Source organism: Amphiura filiformis, chromosome 9, assembly GCF_039555335.1.
Source record: "Amphiura filiformis chromosome 9, Afil_fr2py, whole genome shotgun sequence".
Taxonomy (NCBI): Eukaryota; Metazoa; Echinodermata; class Ophiuroidea; order Amphilepidida; family Amphiuridae; genus Amphiura; species Amphiura filiformis.
In genome coordinates this window covers 52,672,200-52,692,331 of record NC_092636.1, presented here as the reverse complement: position 1 = coordinate 52,692,331, position 20,132 = coordinate 52,672,200, and the positions used below count along the sequence as shown (strand labels likewise).

General features: G+C 37.0%; 2 protein-coding genes across 2 annotated transcripts in view; one reads left to right on the top strand and one right to left on the bottom strand.

Annotated features, from left to right (window-relative positions):
• Positions 1-257: 257 nt before the first annotated feature.
• LOC140160146 (uncharacterized) overlaps positions 258-20,132 on the top strand; it is a 76,109-nt gene continuing 56,234 nt past the window's right edge. The window contains 5 exon segments of the mRNA XM_072183423.1: positions 258-354; positions 4,294-4,438; positions 4,894-5,040; positions 7,356-7,385; positions 19,915-20,069. Coding sequence (XP_072039524.1) covers positions 349-354; positions 4,294-4,438; positions 4,894-5,040; positions 7,356-7,385; positions 19,915-20,069 — 483 coding nt within the window. The 5' untranslated portion in view covers positions 258-348.
• LOC140161149 (RWD domain-containing protein 2A-like) lies at positions 9,406-17,417 on the bottom strand. The gene is made up of 3 exons (XM_072184580.1): positions 17,348-17,417; positions 12,682-12,890; positions 9,406-11,452 (listed from the first exon to the last, which is right to left on the bottom strand). Exons 2-3 carry the CDS (start codon positions 12,883-12,885, stop codon positions 10,736-10,738), a joined length of 921 nt encoding a protein of 306 aa, XP_072040681.1. The 5' UTR covers positions 12,886-12,890; positions 17,348-17,417; the 3' UTR covers positions 9,406-10,735.

The window sequence follows — 20,132 nt, the reverse complement described above, 5'->3', positions numbered from 1 at the left end:
TGTAATTTATTCAACTACCGTTCCAACTCATGTCCTGGATCCGGGTAGGACATTAACCGGAGGGGCATGTGCTGATTTGAAATTGTTAATCCATCTTACATTGCACTACAGCAGAATTAGATTGATTTGATCAAGAAAAAAACGCTTATTACCTCTTACAATACATCCAATAGTCCAAAGAAGTTAATGGGATTAGCAGGTGGAGCACGCTGATTTCTGAACGTACCGACATCCATTTTCTAAGGCGTGTCAAATTTATTTAGTTTCATGATGCGTCTCAAGTTGTGAGGATCAGCTGGATCGTGGTTCCTTTCTTTTCTTTTCCGTTCTGTTCTTTATTTGGGCAAAATGAAGGTGAGTTTTCATTAAACTGTTTGATTACTATTTACACGAACGACATCATCATCAACAATTAAGAGCTCGAATAAGGTATACCGGTCGACAGCAGTAGTACAAACGAGTTGATATCGCCATGCATAGAAGCATATCATATTGTGGGATAGGCTTTTACGACGGAAATTCATAACAATTAGTGGGTTTTTATCGGGTTCTGCTAGCAGATAGGCGAGATCTGCTTGTTCTCTATTGAGAAGGGGCAGTCTTCAGTGAACGGCTCTTTTCAGAGCCATCTCATCTACATGTCTCATTCTTAGGTACTTTGTCCTGAATAAGTCGGAGCTACTCCTGATGAAAACTTGTCCGACGGTGAACCCGATAAAAACCCATTAATTGAAGCATATCATGTTCACTAAGATTCGTCATCTTTCCTTGCAACTTCACTAATATCCATTTTAGTTGGAGCTTTTTGTATCAATGTTTCCGTTGCGACACATGACCAAACGTGCAATTCTCCGCGCGAGGCGGGGGAGGCTGACAGCTTTGTTCTGCTGCTTTATGGCTCTGTTGTACGGGTGCAAATAGAGCCCCCGGGATAGAGCCATGCAATTTTAAGGAAAATCATCAAATTTTGCACAGGTGTATAGTGTTTCTAGTGTTGTAAAATGTCTTTTTACAATCGCAAATTTGACAAATTTCAAATTTGCGAGTGTTCTGTTTTTGGTCAGTTCTTTCTTCTGTCAAACTTTTAACGAGCCATTGTAGCCATATGCTTTAAGCCAATGTGACCATATTTGGTCACAAGGACATCGGGTGGGGGCACAAATGTTACATGACCAACTCGGGGTCAAAGGTCATCCAAAGGTCATCCAAAGGTCATTATGGCCAAAATGTGATTTTCACTAAAAATGCTTCTTCCACAAATTACATAACACAATGTCGTCACTTGCATACCTGCATCGCCTTTAGCCAGTGTCTAAAAGTTGTACAAAGAATTGGAGTCAAAGGTCATTAAGGGGGTAAAATCTTACAATTGCATTATCTCAACATCCGTAAGGGGTATGAGGCTCAAACTCAGTGACAACAAATCTCATGACCAGGGGAACATTTTACAGGGGTCAGGTCAAAGGTCATGCAGAGGTCAAATTTAAGAAATTTTCTGTACATCTGTAATGGGTACGGGACTCAAACTCTGTGACAACAAACTTAATGACCAGGGGAATATTTTGGAACACTTTGCAGGGGTCAGGTCAACGGTTATCTGGGGTCAAATCTTATAATTTCCTTTTCTGGACATCTGTAAGGGGTATGGGGCTCAAACTCAGTGACAACAAATCTCATGACCAGGGGAACATTTTGCAGGGGCCAGGTCAAAGGTCATGCAGAGGTCAAATGTAAGAAATGCATTTTCCGTACATCTGTAATGGGTACGGGACTCAAACTCTGTGACAACAAACTTAATGACCAGGGGAATATTTTGGAACACTTTGCAGGGGTCAGGTCAAAGGTTATCTGTGGTCAAATCTTATAATTTCCTTTTCTGGACATCTGTAAGGGGTCATTGGGCTCAAACTAAGTGACAACAAATCTCATGACCAGGGGAACATTTTGCAGGTGTCAGGTTAGACTGTCCCACAGTCTCGGTTCGGTCCGGCCTGGATAATGGAACGATAGGCCTACCATTACAACAAGTTAACATGGGCAAGAGGACAAACTATAATTTAGCTGATACCCCAATGCTTAATTTACATATAGCCAATCATAGTGCACTGCTGTGTCACTAGTAATGAATAAACAACAGTTGTTGGTTGAGCTATCACGCATTGACCTGATGTGACCCCATGCGAGTAATCAATTTCGTATGTAAATGAGATAGAGAGGATCGCACAGCGCATGCACATCTATCAGACTGCTGTGGCAACGCACAAGCAAATGAGGAGAAACTACAATCATTATTTGGGGAGGGGTGACGTAATTTGTGATGCCCTCGTCCAGGCCCGCATGTTATTGCAAAAACGCAAATAAATGGAATATTTTTCTTCTTTAATATCTGTTCGTAAATTGTAAAGGCCTACGGAAAAGAAGACCAATAAACAGCATTTCCAAAATACAAAAACTAGGCCTATAAAACCCCGGTATAAAACATCAAGTCCGGCCATTAACATTGTATCGTGTATTACAGTAAATGAATATTTTATTTAGTTTATATTCACAGATTTTATTTCAACGTAATATTTCCCAAATTTTAAAACCTAATTTTGGAATACTGATAATAATTCATTAGTCCTAAAGTAAGTCACGATGCACGGAAAAAGAGAATAAAAACCAGGAACAAATTGCTTTAAACTATCAGTGAATATTATAGTACCATTAAAAATTGCACGAAAAGCGATATAAAAGAAACCCCAATTGAAAATGCGTTCACCCAGATCCCATTGTGTATATAATGACGTCATGCCATTCATAACGTAACTATCACGCCCTGCACGGTGGGTCATTAGCATGTTATTTGATGGAATGTTTGAGATCGAAAGATGCCTATGAATATTGGACAGGTACCTATGGTAAAAATATGTCGAATGCCTTGATATTTGGCTCGAATGTGCTTTAGGGTCGACAGGAACTATTGGGCGTGTTACTATGACTTTGGAGTACATGAGTGACACATAAATCGACTTAAAAATTGCACGAAAAGCGATATAAAAGAAACCCCAATTGAAAATGCGTTCACCCAGATCCCATTGTGTATATAATGACGTCATGCCATTCATAACGTAACTATCACGCCCTGCACGGTGGGTCATTAGCATGTTATTTGATGGAATGTTTGAGATCGAAAGATGCCTATGAATATTGGACAGGTACCTATGGTAAAAATATGTCGAATGCCTTGATATTTGGCTCGAATGTGCTTTAGGGTCGACAGGAACTATTGGGCGTGTTACTATGACTTTGGAGTACATGAGTGACACATAAATCGACTGTTATTGACAATGTGTTTTGCATTGAAGGATGTCCATTTACTTGTTGTAATGCATAATAACCTATCAAAATATGTCATAGTCCTTCACCCCCCCGATTCTAAATACACAGCGCCCAAAACCAATTCCTCTTTCTACACAAATTGATGCCACTACACTAATCACACCTCCTATATTGAACGCTAAATTTCAGTGACCGCTCCCCACGTGTATTGGGTTGGTTTTTAATGCTATGTAATCTATATTACCAGTCGTTCTCCACGGACCCGAGGGAGGGTCTAGTGTCAGGTCAAAGGTCATGCAGAGGTCAAATTTTAGAAATGCATTTTTTGGACATCTGTAAGGGGTACGAGGCTCAAACTCGGTGACAACAAACTTAATGACCAGGGGGAATATGTTGGAACACTTTGCAGGAGTCGGGTCAAAGGTTATCTGGGGTCAAATCTTATACCGTAATTTCATTGTCTGTAAGGGGTATGGGGGCTTAATTGCGGTGACAACAAACCTCGTGACCCGGGAAACATTAAGGTCAAAGGTCTCTAGTTTATATTTCCTTCTCCCCAAAAAACAGGGATAAAGATTTGGATCGTAATTCTATTGAATATCCATAACATGCTGATCACTCGCACCTGTAAGATGAGTATCTTTAAAAAAGAGCGGTATTGTATTCAATCTATGATTGCAGACATACACAGGTGATGAGTGCAACCGGCTTGTAGTGCAGGGCGATATATTATTTTCCCGTGCTATGGAAATCCTGTTACATCATCACTTCTACGGCGAATTGTAGAGAAGGCGGTTCGGCTTTTTTCATCTTGCCGCAGCGCGCAGCGTGTGTATTTATCCCAAGTTCTTCTTTCCCCTGCAGCATGAAAGTAACTTTTATTGAGTTTCAAACAAATATAAAACAAACAAATGCGGTTAAAATTGTTTTAGTTAAAATTAATCCGCTATTATTTGCCATTTTAAATTTCAGTTTCAACACTTCGTCGTGTTTATGTTCATATGTGGTAGTCCTACTGCAACAGCTTTATTGGAATTGCCAGGTCTTTTTGATTGGGCGGCTCAATTCTCTCAAAGTTTGGGATTGGGTAACCATGGTGATGTGACACAAGAATTAGGTAAAAAATCTTGCTTTTCTATAGTAACAATGAATTGGGAATTTGAACCCAACGCTCGTTTTTAGTAATTATGTAAATGTAGGCCTAATTGATGTTTCTACCGACTACCGTCATATTTTCCCTGCATATTTCGAGCACTCTCTCACGTGCTAGTTCAATGTTAAATATTGTACAGTGCTTCGAGATATTCAGTATATATCTCGTACTTTTACCCCATACTTTTTAAGGCCTTAATTGTTTGTACTGAGCAAGTAATGGTATTTTGGCTTTTTGTATTAAATTGGTAAAAAATCGGATTGTATCAACAAAAAAACCCCTTTTTTTTTTAAAAGTATCTATTATCTTTTTTAAACTATTTTAAATTATCTTTTTTAAACTATTTTAAATTGTTTTTTTTTCTGCCACGGCGACTTTGGCATTTTTTAAAATCCTTGTTTAACCAAATATTTTAACAGATCAGCAGATTCAACAGCTCCTTGAAGGGTTTAAAAAATCGGCAGAGAAGATTTTTGAGGAAACTCTTGAGCATACCGAGGGGATTTACAAGCTAAATAAGATTGATCAAGCATCAGAACGACACAGGCGGTCTACTACTGATAAAGGTACATATGATTTATTGAATCTACACTGTAGATTGTATTAGAAATAAACTACTTTTGATATCAACCAATAATAGCATGGGGCACCCCAACAAACAAACAAAAAACATTATGGGGAAAAATGCGAACATTTACACCCTTCCTCCTTTGCCCCACCCGCAAAATCCTGGTGCTGCCACTGGTCTGGATAACATTATACATTGTACTTACTGCTCTCCGCCGCCGGGCCCATATCCAATATTTTTTGGGGGGGGGGGGGTGAATCTTTTAGGATAACAACCCAAGCTGTCATTGGAAGAGGGGGGATTTTATTTTAGAAGCAAGTTCAAGCAATTGGTTACGATCCCTTGTTTTATTTAAAGGCCCATTCAGTGATTTGCTCATCAGATCGTAAAAATAATAAAAATTCAGGTTATGGCAAATTTGCTGCTACTGCCATGGGTGTATAAACATAACCTGAATGGGGCTTAAACTTTGTCAAATACTGCTACTTTCTTCGTTTTTCAAAAATACCCAATGACAATTTGAATGACTTGTCATTCACTTTTTCTTTAAATGTTTAAAAATTTTTTACACTAATGCTGGGATCACTGAATGGGTCTTTAATAGAAAAGTTCTGCTGTCTATTGCAGATATTACTCCCAATTCCAGAAAAATACAGCCCTAACTTTTTGGATTAAAAAATTTCCAGTTTAATCAAATGAATTTTGTTAGATTTTAACATTTTGCTCCACTTGAGAAAAAATGGGACAAAAACATGCAATTTTGCACATTATTTTTCTTACTGTTATTGCATTCACAAAAGTCGGAAACTCTCCAAAAGTCTTAAGAAATCAAGATTTTGAGTGTAAAATGAGATTGTTCATAATTTTAATATTTTAAGTTAATTTTGATCATTAAAAGATAAAATGCATAATCTGAAACTAGTTTGGAGCTTGATTATCACAGCATATGAAAAACACCCTAAAATGCATGTTTTTGGCCCTTATTTCCAAAAATTGACCAAATAATTTGGGAATTGGCTACTTTTTATTTGGCAAAACGGAACACAAAATTTTTTAATAAAAAAAAAACCCAAACAAACAAAAACATGAATCGGGAATAGATAGATGGCATTAAAAAAAATAACTCTTTTTGCTGTCTACTGAAGATTATCATCAAATCATGTTGCTATCTTCAGTAGATAGCAAATCCTTTTCCATTTACTGCAGTAAAATTGCCTTTTTTAGTAAAGAGAAAAAGATGATCACATATTAACACTCTTTTTGCCGTCTACTGAAGATTATCATCAAATCATGTTGCTATCTTCAGTAGATAGCAAATCCTGTTTCCATTTACTGCAGTAAAATTGCCTTTTTAGTAAAGAGAAAAGATGATCACATATTAACACTCTTTTGCCGTCAACTGAAGATTATCACCAAATCATGTTGCTATCTTCAGTAGATAGCAAATCCTGTTTCCATTTACTGCAGTAAAATTGCCTTTTTTAGTAAAGAGAAAAAGATGATCACATATTAACACTCTTTTTGCCATCTACTGAAGATTATCATCAAATCATGTTGCTATCTTCAGTAGATAGCAAATCCTTTTCCATTTACTGCAGTAAAATTGCCTTTTTAGTAAAGAGAAAAAGATGATCACATATTAACACTCTTTTTGCCGTCTACTGAAGATTATCATCAAATCATGTTGCTATCTTCAGTAGATAGCAAATCCTGTTTCCATTTACTGCAGTAAAATTGCCTTTTTTAGTAAAGAGAAAAAGATGATCACATATTAACACTCTTTTTGCCGTCAACTGAAGATTATCACCAAATCATGTTGCTATCTTCAGTAGATAGCAAATCCTGTTTCCATTTACTGCAGTAAAATTGCCTTTTTTAGTAAAGAGAAAAAGATGATCACATATTAACACTCTTTTGCCATCTACTGAAGATTATCATCAAATCATGTTGCTATCTTCAGTAGATAGCAAATCTTGTTTCTATTTACTGCAGTTAAATTGCCTTTTTTAGTAAAAGGAAAAAGATGATAAAATGTTATTAAAATACTGATCTTGATATTCTAAATCTGTGGAGATAATATCAAATTTTGCTTTTTGAATTAGGGATTAATTAATTTGTAAGTCAATTAACTTTTTGTATTGGCAGTTATTTTTAATTAATTATGCCAGTTTGAACGTTTTCTAAGATATGATGAAAACAAAGCCACATAATCAATTTAAACCTACTGTAAAAGAAAACACTGTTTGAAATATTGTTTATGCCGATTCTTCAAGTAGCTATATCAATAAAGTTTCATCACCTTTTTCCCAACAGATGGAGACGGAACATCAGATGAATTTGAAGGTAAGAGATGATTTGAAATAAATAGTTAAAGGACCACTCCTTGACAAAAATTGACCAAGAAAGCCCCAGGGCTCTTCACAGCCTGGCTTATTCAGGTTTCAAGGTCAGAAATAGTCCCTGCAGATTATCTACAGATGCTCACTGGCTCATTCTCGATCAATGAGCATCCCCATTTCAAAAACCCAGATGCGCACCTGGTCAGACAGGTACAAACATAATGCGTTTGTCCCAAGGAGGTAGAACTAAAGAGCACCAACTCTGCCATGTTTGCGTCAAATTGTTTGTCATTATTCCAGTACAAAATTAAGGTACCTCCAAATTATTTCGCCATGAAAGTGCATGGTGCACACTAAGGCCTAAAAAATTGTTTGATTGGCATAACTTGACCGACCCTAAAAGTAAGCACGACCCCAAGAGGTTTTTTGTTTTGTTTCTTTGTAAAAAATAAATAAAATAAAAAATTGAAAAAAGGAGAAAAGTTCCAAGGCCTTTATCAAACACAATTTACAGCTTTAAATGTAAAAAAAAAATCCAGACCTACCTACCCCAATTTTTTTTTTATGTTACGCCAATCAAACAATTTTGTTTAGGCCTAATCGCTGCATGCGCAACACGCAAGCTTAATTAAAGATACAAATTTTTATTTGATTTTGACCTGTTGTCAATAAATTTTGGAGGTAGATGCCCTCCATGAGCAACAAGTTAAATGAAATATGGAGGATTTACATAGTGTTAAACACCTTGTGCAAATTTCAAGTCGGTATATTTTTTGGTTTTGACCACACTTGTTTTATAAGAATTTTCTCCCAAAGATACAAAGCACTTTGTGTACCAATTGTTTTTATAAACATACAGAAAGAATGTCTCCAAGTTCAGTACTAAATATTCTTAGTTCAAAGATATTGTATTTTCATATTAAAGATGGAATGAAAATAAAATTTATTTCTAGCTTCTCTTATTTTTTATATCATATAAATACCAAATTCCACTTAATATATTAAAAAAAACTAATTGTAATAAACAACATTGATTTTCTGTAAACTCTTTCTTTCACTAATAGTGATAAACAAATACATTGATTTTTTTTAAACTCTTTCTTTCAAAAATTCAACCAAGGTAGAGGTATTCATAAAAGGCCTAATATGAAATTTCTTCTGATAAATCATGGAAGAAAGAGATGAGAAGGAACCACAACGACTTCGATCGGCCAAGTTGTAATCCGCTTTTCAATAGACAAAAGAAAAGAAAAGATATCAATGGTACTTACTTTCATGTATAATCCATTTACCGCGATCGATGCTTGGCAAAATCATTACTGGAAAAAATGTATAACAAACCCATCCACGAACAAACAAACGCTACCCAGAAGTAAGATTATGGAATTTCACTGATGCTCTGAACATGTATAGTAGCTTTGTTTTGGGATCTACAGTCAAACTGTTTTCTTGATCGTGTTGTGTAGAAAATGTCCTATAAAACATCGAAAAGGTAATCAAAATCGGCCGTTTTTTGCTGAGTTTCATCTTTAGCAAATAAGGTAAGATTTTGGTGACTTTTTCGATGAAAAATAGATGTAAAATGTTCTTAAATAATGCACAATGTTCGGTTGAGTCCGGTACATAAAACCTGTTTAATTTAATAGTTTATATGTGTATAATCGTAACTAGCTAACTCGTTTCAGTGCCAAAGACTGCCAACTCTGAGAAAAAAGTCATCAAAGTTCGGAAAAATTGGGCAAAATGGAAGAAAAAGATGTAGGCCATCAATGACCGATGATCACGTCACCAGAGAAAATCCTATAGGGTGCTTGCACGGAAGGTCATTAGTTCAAATCATCCTTCACACACGCTCCAGAAGACATGCAAATACATGGAATACAATACCAATCACCTATTTAACGCGGGTATTGATCAAAGTAAATCCTCATGAATAACAATGTCAACTAAATGTCGGTAAAGGGAGTGGACAAAGTGAATGCGTTCGTTGTGGTTCCTTCTTATCTCTTTCTTCCATGGATAAATCTAGGCAACCATGTAGTTAACTATATGCAATAATCTTTTGTCTACATGTACATGCATCTTTGACATTTATCCTGTGTTAAAGATTGCATTCAAAGTAAATTTGCAATCATAAATTCATTGTGAGACTGTATATGTACATTCTACACTGATAATTACTTTGAAATAATACAATGACAATGATGTTGAAGTGATCATTCCAAATTCAACTGATAAATTTAAGATGCTAGTTCTAAAAGGGGTTTAAGTCGCATTGAGTGCATTTAGAATGGCAAAGGTTTTTATGGCCATGTCTTTTTAATGCATGGAGGTGGTTTTATCCTTGTAGTTTCAATGTTGTACCACATCATTTCAATGAACCTTACAGAGAGTGCAGATAACTGACACTAGCTCCATTTTCATGACTTTGTGACTTAATCCGGTTTTGGAAAGTAGCATCTTCAAGTCAAAAAACAAGTCATTACATATGAGTATAGCTACTTGGACTTGGGACTGTTCAAGGACCAGAATATAGCCCTATGTTTTGTATTTGCTTCAAAATTTTGCTGATGCAACCGGACGTTAAAAACAACAAAGCTATTCATTTGGGCAGAAAATTGCATTTGAAATTGTCGTTAGCTAGTCACCTGTCCTTTGCCCCAGTGGTGTGCCTCAAGACGGGCAAATAAAATGACTTGAATAGATGCTAAATTGTAAAAAATGTTAAGGAAAATATTCTCTGTGACCTTAACCTGAATGACACTAAAATGAAGGCTAAATAATAGACATATCCCCAGTGGGTTAAGATATTGGGTTTCAATCATCTACATGTGCAAATATAGGTGAAACATTTTGATAGGATCATTAAATAAATTCATCAGGTTTGTTGATAAACATTATAAAAGATTTCACTGGAACAAAACCAAAAATTTAACTAACTCTACATCTCTACAACCATCATTCTGATGATGCCTGCCGACCATGATAGGCGAAACCATCAATAGTGAGTTTAATTTTTGATTTTGTTCCAATGAAATTTTTATAATGTTTCTTTCAATGAAAGTTTAGCTAAGTGCACAGTAGAGAACAAAAATCACAGCAGAGAACGGGAAACACAATTTTTGGATCAATAGAAATGCATTATATGAAAACGTCATATCAGACTATACATGTCCTTGTCCTTGTCCTTGTGGGTTCAAATGAATCAAATCCTCAGCTGTATAAAAAATAAAGGTTGCATTTGTCGTAATTTCTTGTAAAGTCCACATTTTGACAAAATGTCTGCAGCATGGTTTACAAACTGGTACTGTATATAATGTAGTTCAGGCATAAATAAATTGAAACTTGACTGTCTTACGGATCTGATGCAAATTTGCCTTCAACGCCAAGTAAAAGTTTGAAGACAAAACCACATTGTTTTTGCTCAAGAAATTTGTAAAACAAACCCAAGTCCATATGATACTCTCTCCCAGGACCACCTCTGACATCAAACTCCTTTTCCTCAAAACCTTCAAATTTTCTTAGCTCATCAAAAGTTCTTTCTTCATCGCCATCTTTAAGGGGTATATCCTCCCTGTGTTTACAAGATATCTTTTTCCAGTTCCATCTGCGAATACGGGCCCATAAGTCCTCGGTTTCATCCTTTGGTCCTTCCACACAAATAATGCCGGGTTTACCCGGTAAACAGAATCCTGTCAAGGAACCAGAATCATTACCCAGGTCTAGAATATCTTTTCGTTTAAACTTGCTGTATATGTGGTGACTGTGAATCCACAATCTGCTGAAAGTGTTCTCTTCCGATTTAGATTTTTTGGAGTTAGTTCTACCAAAGGCATCACTGCTGGCTCCTGCATCAGGGGAATAAGTCACATACTTGGCAATGTTATCTTGTATCCACTGAATAGCTTCTCCAATACAAATCTCGCCTCGTTCAAGACTTGTGACATGTTCCAGCAAGTCGTCATTGAGTTGCTTCTGAGGTTGTCTGGAGAGGATGTCTGATCTGGCAAATAGTTCAGGTAGTTCACTTGGGTAATGTAAAGGAAACTGGCACAGGATCTCCACATCGCACTGAAAATAAAACACCAAACAAACCAAGTTAGGCCACTTTATGAAAGCTTGCATTGTTTTTTAGTTTCTTTGATTCTGATCCATGCTTAAATGTGACCTTTGCTTTTAATTTAAACCCTTTCCTGTTGCAGAGATGTTGCAATAAATGTTAAATAATTGAAAAATCATTACATGCAGTGAGCGCCACAGGCATGAAGCCAGGGTCTTAGCTAGCCACCCGCCTGGCCGTCATTTTAGACGGCCAGTTTGCTCCTGGGACGGGCAAAATTAATGCCTTTGACAGATGCTATATCATAAATTGTATGTTTTTGAGAAGCTAATTGACCTTTTTAGTAGACCAGCTTTGTAGAACAAGGCCATATCAGTACATATTTGAACTCTTTGAACCCCCAATGTGCTATAGATGTCTGGTAAATGTTTTAAAGGTCAAATTAGGCCAGGCAATTTTATTCAAATGATGGGCAACCCTCAATTTCTAGCTAAGACCCTGCATGAAGCCTTCAAGAGGTGGGTCCAGGGGCCCGCCTAAGGGCTCCTGGTGGGGATCGAGGGGTCAAAGCTGCTGGGTTTTGAGGTTCTCTAGAACTAAAAATCTCCAATTTTAGACACTTATTTTGGGACATAATCAATGGCATACAGGTATAATATTGACCTAGGCATATAATGTCAAAGCGGATAGTGGAAGGGGAGGGGGGGGGGGAGGTAGGAATCCAAATAGCAAAATCAGGGTCTGAAATTCAGTTACAATTCCATAGAATTCCATCTAAATTCTTAAATTTTTATTTGTTTTTTTTGGTAAAAGAGACCAGGCAAATGCCAAAAACATTGCAAATAATGATCTTACAAATTACAATACAAGTTTGTTCAGCTGCCTTTATCAGTAACATAGTTGCTCAAACAAACTGCAAATGTTTTTGTGGAGGGTGTCTGTCATTTGTCTCTTTAGAGTTATACTTGGAATTCTACAATAGAGGCCTTGCATGTGATGTATCATCCCATAAATATGGCGGACTACTCAAATGCATTCAACAAAAGCATGATTGCAATCTACCGTGACAGTTTGTCTCACACACATAACCCTGCACTACGATCAAATAGGTTGATGACGACATTTGATTGAATGGACTGCACTCCGCCATAACTACGGTGAAGGACACCGGCTCAAATCCTTTGTTTGGAGCCAATCGATAGTCATGCAGGGCCTCTATATCAATTTAATTACTTTGTACCTTGGGATCATCCACGTGTATCTTCAGTGTGAAGGATATCTGATGAGGCAATTCTGTTGTATCTCCATCGGTATAACTCTGGGCATCTGATATGACACTTGGATCATCAACACAGAATTCATTCTCACTCGGGAACATGCTCTGAAGCATCTCAACTTCAGACAGTTGAAGCTGAAGGCACTCGGTCACATCAAGGTCCGTCATTTTTTCTGTAGGCCAACATAGTTCAAAAGCACAAGTAAAATAAGCTATTTAATGACTAGTACAGGGAGTAATTGTTCTCCAGTAAATCTAAAATGATTTTAACACACCAAAAGGTGAAGGGGTGCGAGAGGTGGGGGGAGGTGGTGTTCCAAGTAGCAATTTTTGATGCGTACATTTTAAATTAGGGGCCGTCAAATATCAAAACCAAGATCTAAATTTAAAAATATCTTTTTTTTTTTTTTTTGGGGGGGGGGGGCTCTTCCCCTTGGACCCTTGGGCAATTGTTGTCATGCACTATCCATTCAATGCACTTCTGGCAAGTTCAATGTTGGAGCCCACCACTCAAACCTCAAAGAACATTGTATTTTATTGTCTCAGATTTTACAGAATTATCCTAAAAGTACCTGGCAGTATTAATAAAAAAATCCCAGAAAGGGATACAATGTTTGGTATTTTCAGTAAGTATGCAAGCAGGGAATAAATAAGATGGAGCGATAAGTGATCGAGCAAAGCTATGGAAGCCACCATTGCCCTGCTATTGCGCAGACTTGGAACACACAGCGATCTACAGTGCGAGTCATGCATGATGCTCACGCTTTCAAGCACTAAAATTGTCATTAGCTGCATCCACCATAGACTGTTTGGGGTCTGCTAAATACCCTAATTTTTTCAAATGTTGGAAAGTTGCATATTTGCGAGTTTTTCGTTTTTTTTACCAGTTTTTAGCACATGTGCAATTCACATTCAGCTGCATTTTATCAAATACATAAAGCTGACCAAGGTCCATCCAAAAATAGAAAGAAAATACAGAAGCAAGTTACTCCAAGTTACAATCATATTAAACATGTCCTGATGTGTAAGACTCGGTCTATTAGGAAGTCGTTGTCAAGCTCGCTGTCATCGACACCTTAACACACACAAAAAACCCAAAACGTAGTGATTTATAGTGCGCTACGCACAGGTACAACGCCTAGACGTTGATCCACAAGCCTCGCACACTTTACAGGTTGTCGCTGACCACTACGGCCCCACATCATTCCATAAACCATTTAACAACTCCGGGACTTTGCAGCTTCAAGAGCACACACCCTAGACATTCCACAAATAACTTTCGCAACCAGGATCAGCTCCCCGAGTTTCGTACGGGTTACAACGAGACAATAAGCAGCGAGTTCCTTGTCCAGGGGAATTTCAAGCTGACTCAATTTTTCCACGAGAGCAAACTAGGCACTGTCAGGGTTCGAACCCGCAACCTCTCGCACCATAGTCGAACGCCTTATCGATTGAGCTAACTTGACTGCAATAACACGTATTGAACACGATGCTGATCACGCAGTCAAGGTGCTAACGGAGGCGCTATTTATAGCACTTCAATGGCAATGGCGGCTCCCATATGTGCGTCAAATTTTACGATTCGCAACCACTTCTTTTCCAGGCTCATATCCACTGTGCAACTGTCAATAGCCTTGAACTAAGGCCAGTGTTCATATTGTATATTGAAATGCATCCGTCATAGGATCACGTACACGTACAGCGCTGTTGCATGTTGGCAGGTTTGTGTTCATTTACACTTGCAGCTAGAAAACTGAAACCTAAGTCTGTCCCTGTGTGATACGTTATTAAATGAACAAAACTTATCATTATGAAAATCATGAAATCATGACATGTTGTCACTCACAATGAATGTTGAAAATAATGAAATGACGCCTGTTTATTTGTTTAACCAGTCATCGCCAGAGGACACACGCAATTGCGGGTCCTGATGGGACCAGGCTTATTCCATGCTCAAACAAAATGCTAAAGCCAAACTTAAAAGCTTAAATTTATATTTAAGCATCTTTATGGTATAAAAAGAAAACTAGAAAGAAACAGAGAAACGGAATGAAGATAACAAGCAAGAGCACAGAAAGACCCAATCAGCAGTGATGCCAACGCCGCGCCTTAGACGCACAATTGGGCTACTTGGCGATCACATGCCGCTACTCAAAAAAGCATGCCGCTACTTGTCTAAAATTGGGCTACTTTTGTCAGTCTCAGGCATGGCACTAATTTGATGTATTTTCCTTTCAAATTAGCCGATTTATAAAGGTTTTGAGTCTTTGAAGGTCCAAATTGAAATTACAATGGGTTTTGTGACCATTTATTGATCGGTCAGTAACTTCCCAGTAAGTACCGGAAGTTTCAAAGTCAAGTGCTTTTCCACCCAATTGGGTGTTTTGCGTTCAAAATTCGGGTAAATCGGCCCAAATATCCGGTAATGGGCGCTTTTTGGAAGCTTAAAAATTGGGCTACTTGAGAATCCTTTACAGCTGCCTGGCGAGTCAATGCGCCAGCGCTTTGACGCTGAACGTTTTGGCAACACTGCCAATCAGTGTTCGAAATATGCCTCAAATGTTATAGGCCAGCCGGGCTTGACCTTCAAAAGACAAGCGGCTAGGGGACGCAGGGGTAACCTTGTCAATCAAATACTTCATCTATTGTGTCCAATACTTAATCCGATAAGTGATCGATGTATATCGATAAAAAATAGGATCAAGATCGTGGATGAGCTATGGCGGCATGCTTTAAAACTTTACGATTCAGCCAGGTACCCCGGTACCTCGTAGGCTGGATTCAGCAGCAGGATGTCATGACTTAATTTATTCTTTATGATTACGATTAAAAAAAAAAAACCCGAAATAAATAATAATAATAAAATGATGATAATATTATATACTATAATAATACAGGATTTTTGTTTTAATTAAAGAAAAACATTGTTTTTATCATAGGCCTATTAATTAGCTTTAATTCAACATACAGGTACCATTTCGTAACATCTTGTAGGCCTGGTAATGTCCCGTACACTGACAGAATGAACATAAACTTGTTATATAACTTGAGAATCTGAGACGAAAATACCTAGGCCTACATCTCCGTTGAAAACGTTTATTTGGTTTTTAAAAAAAGCAGGATATTAAATCTTATGCGTTTTCAAATTTATAGAAATAGTAAGATTCCTCAGTCTTTTTAGTAATAGGCCTATATAGGCCTACGTATTTATTTATTCTCATATATTTAGTGTAGCAGTATTATTATTGTTATTATTTTATATATTGTTTTATTCAATTTTGAACTATGTTCAACTATCATGGTCTTTCAACTTTTACATTAAAATGTAGATTATGTGGTATCTTTATACTATAGGCTATAAATAAATAACATAAAGTTTGAAAGTTTACAATTTTAATATTTATTTTATATTATTATCATTATGATGATGATGATGATGATGATGATGATGATGATGATGATGATGATGATGATGATGATGATGATGCTTGTAGCCAATATTATTATTTTTAATATGCAGTAGGCCTATATGTTTTGTGACATATGAAATAAAAAATGAATGAATGAATTATTTTAACATTGTAATAACTATTCATTTTTATCATTATTAATTTTTTATTTCATTTCAAATGGTAATATTTTATATTTATTTAACTTTTATTCCATGCAAGTTTATGCGCACGAGTTAAACTTGGTCAATTGCGCACAGTGGTGCTCTACCATGCAGTCGATTTACCTTTGGTGGGATAATTGCCTATCGATTGGATTGATCATGGATAAACGTATCGGTGATGTCACTGCACTGGCTTTAAACTTTGGCGGACAATAGAATAACCATTGATTGACAAGGTTACCCCTGCGTCCCCTAGCCGCTTGTTTCAAAAGTTGCCAACCAGCAGGGCCGGCAACTAGATGCCAGTCAGAAAAGTTACCGGCCAGGCCAAAAAGTTACAGGCCAATGGCCGCATTGGCCGGCTGACCGGTCCTATTTCGAACGCTGGCATGGCTGGACCCACTTTTTAGTCTCTTACTTAGCCTGCTTGGAATAAAGCATTTATTTACATACCTCGTATATTAAAGCTGAATTTATACTCGATCGCTTTTGCAGTAAAGCGATTTTAACGCATGCTCAATGTTTACTTACATTTCCAGAGCGTCAAGCCGATCAATCGATTCAAATCGCGGAGGCAAAAACGACGTCGCTTTTGCAAGTTGAAGAAATCTCAACTTCCCAGCGATATCGCTTGACACGTGAATGTATCAACCAATCATTTTCAACCAACTGGATCTATTATTTTGCTAATTAATTTACCTCTCTAGATTATTAACTTTTGATAATGAATTAATTCAAAGCAATAATTATTGACAGCATCTGATATTTTAAAAATGTATTTTGAGGCATTTAGAATATTTTAATTGTCGTCTGCAATCGCTATCGCCGTGATAAGTATAAATGCAAAAGCGACGAGCGATGCATCGCAAAATTCGGCGATTGCAAATCGCTTTTCAAAAGCGTTTTATCGCAATCGCTCGGCGATTGAGTATAAATTCAGCTTAACTCTGGTAGAGGAAAAACATTAAAATACAAAAACTACAATAAAAAATACAAACTCGTTAAGCTTAAGCTTACGTAAAATTCGTGTCTACAAATTTCTGCTTGTTTTGAGCCACCCAACTCTGTGTAAAATAATAATTCAAGGTTAGACTTGGTGAACAGACAAATCAAATTGAATCAAATGCTTTAAATTGAACATTTAAATTATTATTATTCCTGGGTATAAAATATGAATTTCCAATAGCGACGCCTTTTTCATGTTTAGCTTTTTTCTAACAACTTGTGTGGTCTTAATTGAAATCAGCTGTTTGAGGTAAAGACAGCTCGTGACATTTAAAACAACGGAATTCAAAACAAATGTTTTATTTTTTCAGCTAGACTTATTTTACTTTCCGGCTATTTTCCACCTATTTTCTGAGAGATTTTCAGTGATTTTGCCGATATGACGTGACAGGAAGTTTGTGAGTTGATTGGTAAATGTCTTGTGGTTTTGTCATCTATATCAATAAACAGCAATAACCCCCGCACAAGCTTGGCTTTAATACTCCTTGCTTGGGAGTCCAGCCAATATTACTTAGTCCGAGGTGCTCTGACGATAACACTCCGATCGCCAGGCAATCTACGTTGTAGTAGGCCAGTGGGACAACGAAAACGCTACGTGAACGAGCTAAGCCAATATATGAATTAGGGGTTCATTCATATATTTTCATGACTAAACGATTGTTTATGCCCGAGGGCTTTAGCCCGAGGGCATAAACAACGCTTAGTCATGAAAATATATGAATGAACCCGCTCATACATACGCAACATTCTGCTTGCTGTTATTTCCTCCAAAACTAAAAATACCATCATTTTAAACTAAAAATTACCAGTTCCTTATCATTTTTTAACAGTTTCTCCATCGCTAATTGTAAGAAAACGTTTTCTTGCTCAGTCCATCGTGCTTGGACGCTTGCGCGAACATCGCGTACATCACTCGCGATTTGCGTAAATAGCTCGCGAACATAGACGCGTAATATCCTACTCATGAAGCGTCCATCAGTTCTTCTTGCGCGGCTTGTTTATGACCGAACGCCGGGCATAAACGTTGTTTATGTAGGTAACCTAGGCAAACCTTAGTTAACACATTTACTAGTCAGCGAATTCGCCGAGACCGGGCCCCAACACAATGCATATTTACATAGAAATTTGAATTTTTTCGAGAATAGGTGGGTGAAGGAAACCTACATAAATATGTTTTCTATACTTCACTTGACCCAAATATATGATTTTTTATGGTGATAATCAAGTCGCACATGGAATTTTAGAGGATTTTGATAGCAGTTCCATTAAAAAAGCTGCTATCGCCATGAGACTAAGATCTAGAAACACCCCGAAATGCCGCTTTAGGGAATTTTGCTAGCTGAATCTTTTTGATGAAAGTCAATCTTTGACAAGATGTAACTTTGCTACGGAAAGTGCTATGAAAAAAAGGTTTTCAGTTTTGGCTTAGTTTACTCAAGGGCTTTAATTTGATATATAAAACGATGCAATTTGATGTCAAATTTGAATTCACCTAGTATACCTAGTTTATGCCCGCCTATCGACCAATCACGCATGCTGTTATATAGCGAGTATGTATGAACTGAAGCTGAAGCTGGACATTAATTTAAACACGATGGTAATTCCATAACACTGTGCTGTGGTAGACACACCCATGTCTCGATGACAAATTACCTTGGTTGGAATTCTGAAAACCATTTTCATATTTCATCAAGCTTACTTATGATTCTCCCAGTTTGTACCGAATTGGATTGCCCCAAAGAATTTGCTGTAAACCTTTGATGAGAGAGTACATGTACTTCTGTGATGTAAAACAAAATTTTACGTGCCTCTGAAGAATAGTCATAGCGCGTTACCATACATGTACTTTGTGGTTTAATTCTGCCGAGTGAACATGTTATATTCACTTATATATAATCTGTATTTGATGTCTTTTGTCCTACTACTATTAGTTCCAATAATTGGAACTCACGGCTCCGACCATGAGTTCCAAGGAGCTATGTGTATGTGCTGTCGCGATTTAGCGTGCATTCATCACCATTCACATATGTGAATACCCGGAATATGTATATAGTCATGGAGTGGACTTTTCGCTGCTCATAAAAATCGCTCAAAAATAGTCTAAGTTTTAAATATTTCTTTGGACAAAAGCAGATCCATAGAATAAGTTAATTAGCAATCACAGATGACATACATCAGTAACACAGGTTTCTATTAAAAGCGAGTATTTTACAAGATATACTAATGCAAACTTGCCATTGAAATAAAACCTACGGGAGTACCTACAACTTGAGAACAAGTCCTCAAACGTTCGAAATTTGTAGTTACTACAAGTACAACTATACTAAGTAGTACTTATATAAAGGAGCCCTTCGCAAATGATCCTTTGGGCTTTAAGGGCTATCTTGTGATATCTCCTTAATATTACGCAGGTTTTATTTTACAATGCTTTTTAAAGCAATTTACTTTGTATTGTATGTGCAATGTGGAGATATTGACTCAACGCTAATCAAATCAAATCAAATCTGCATGTATCTAGGTACCGGTACATGTAAAATTATGCTCTAATTAAATGAACATGCGTTTTCTTTTTTTTCTAGATATCTATCACCTGTTAAGTGTTGATCCCATCACAAGACTTGATGTTACAACGTCTAGAGATGTCGAGACGTTTGTTTTAGATGATAGCCTCTACTTTGCAACATTGAATGGAAGTACAAATGAAACTCAAAATGAAGTCAAGATATTTGTTTGGGTAAGCCTATTAACTGTATGACAGTTTTGATCATCCAAATATAAACATTCAACAGAATATTAC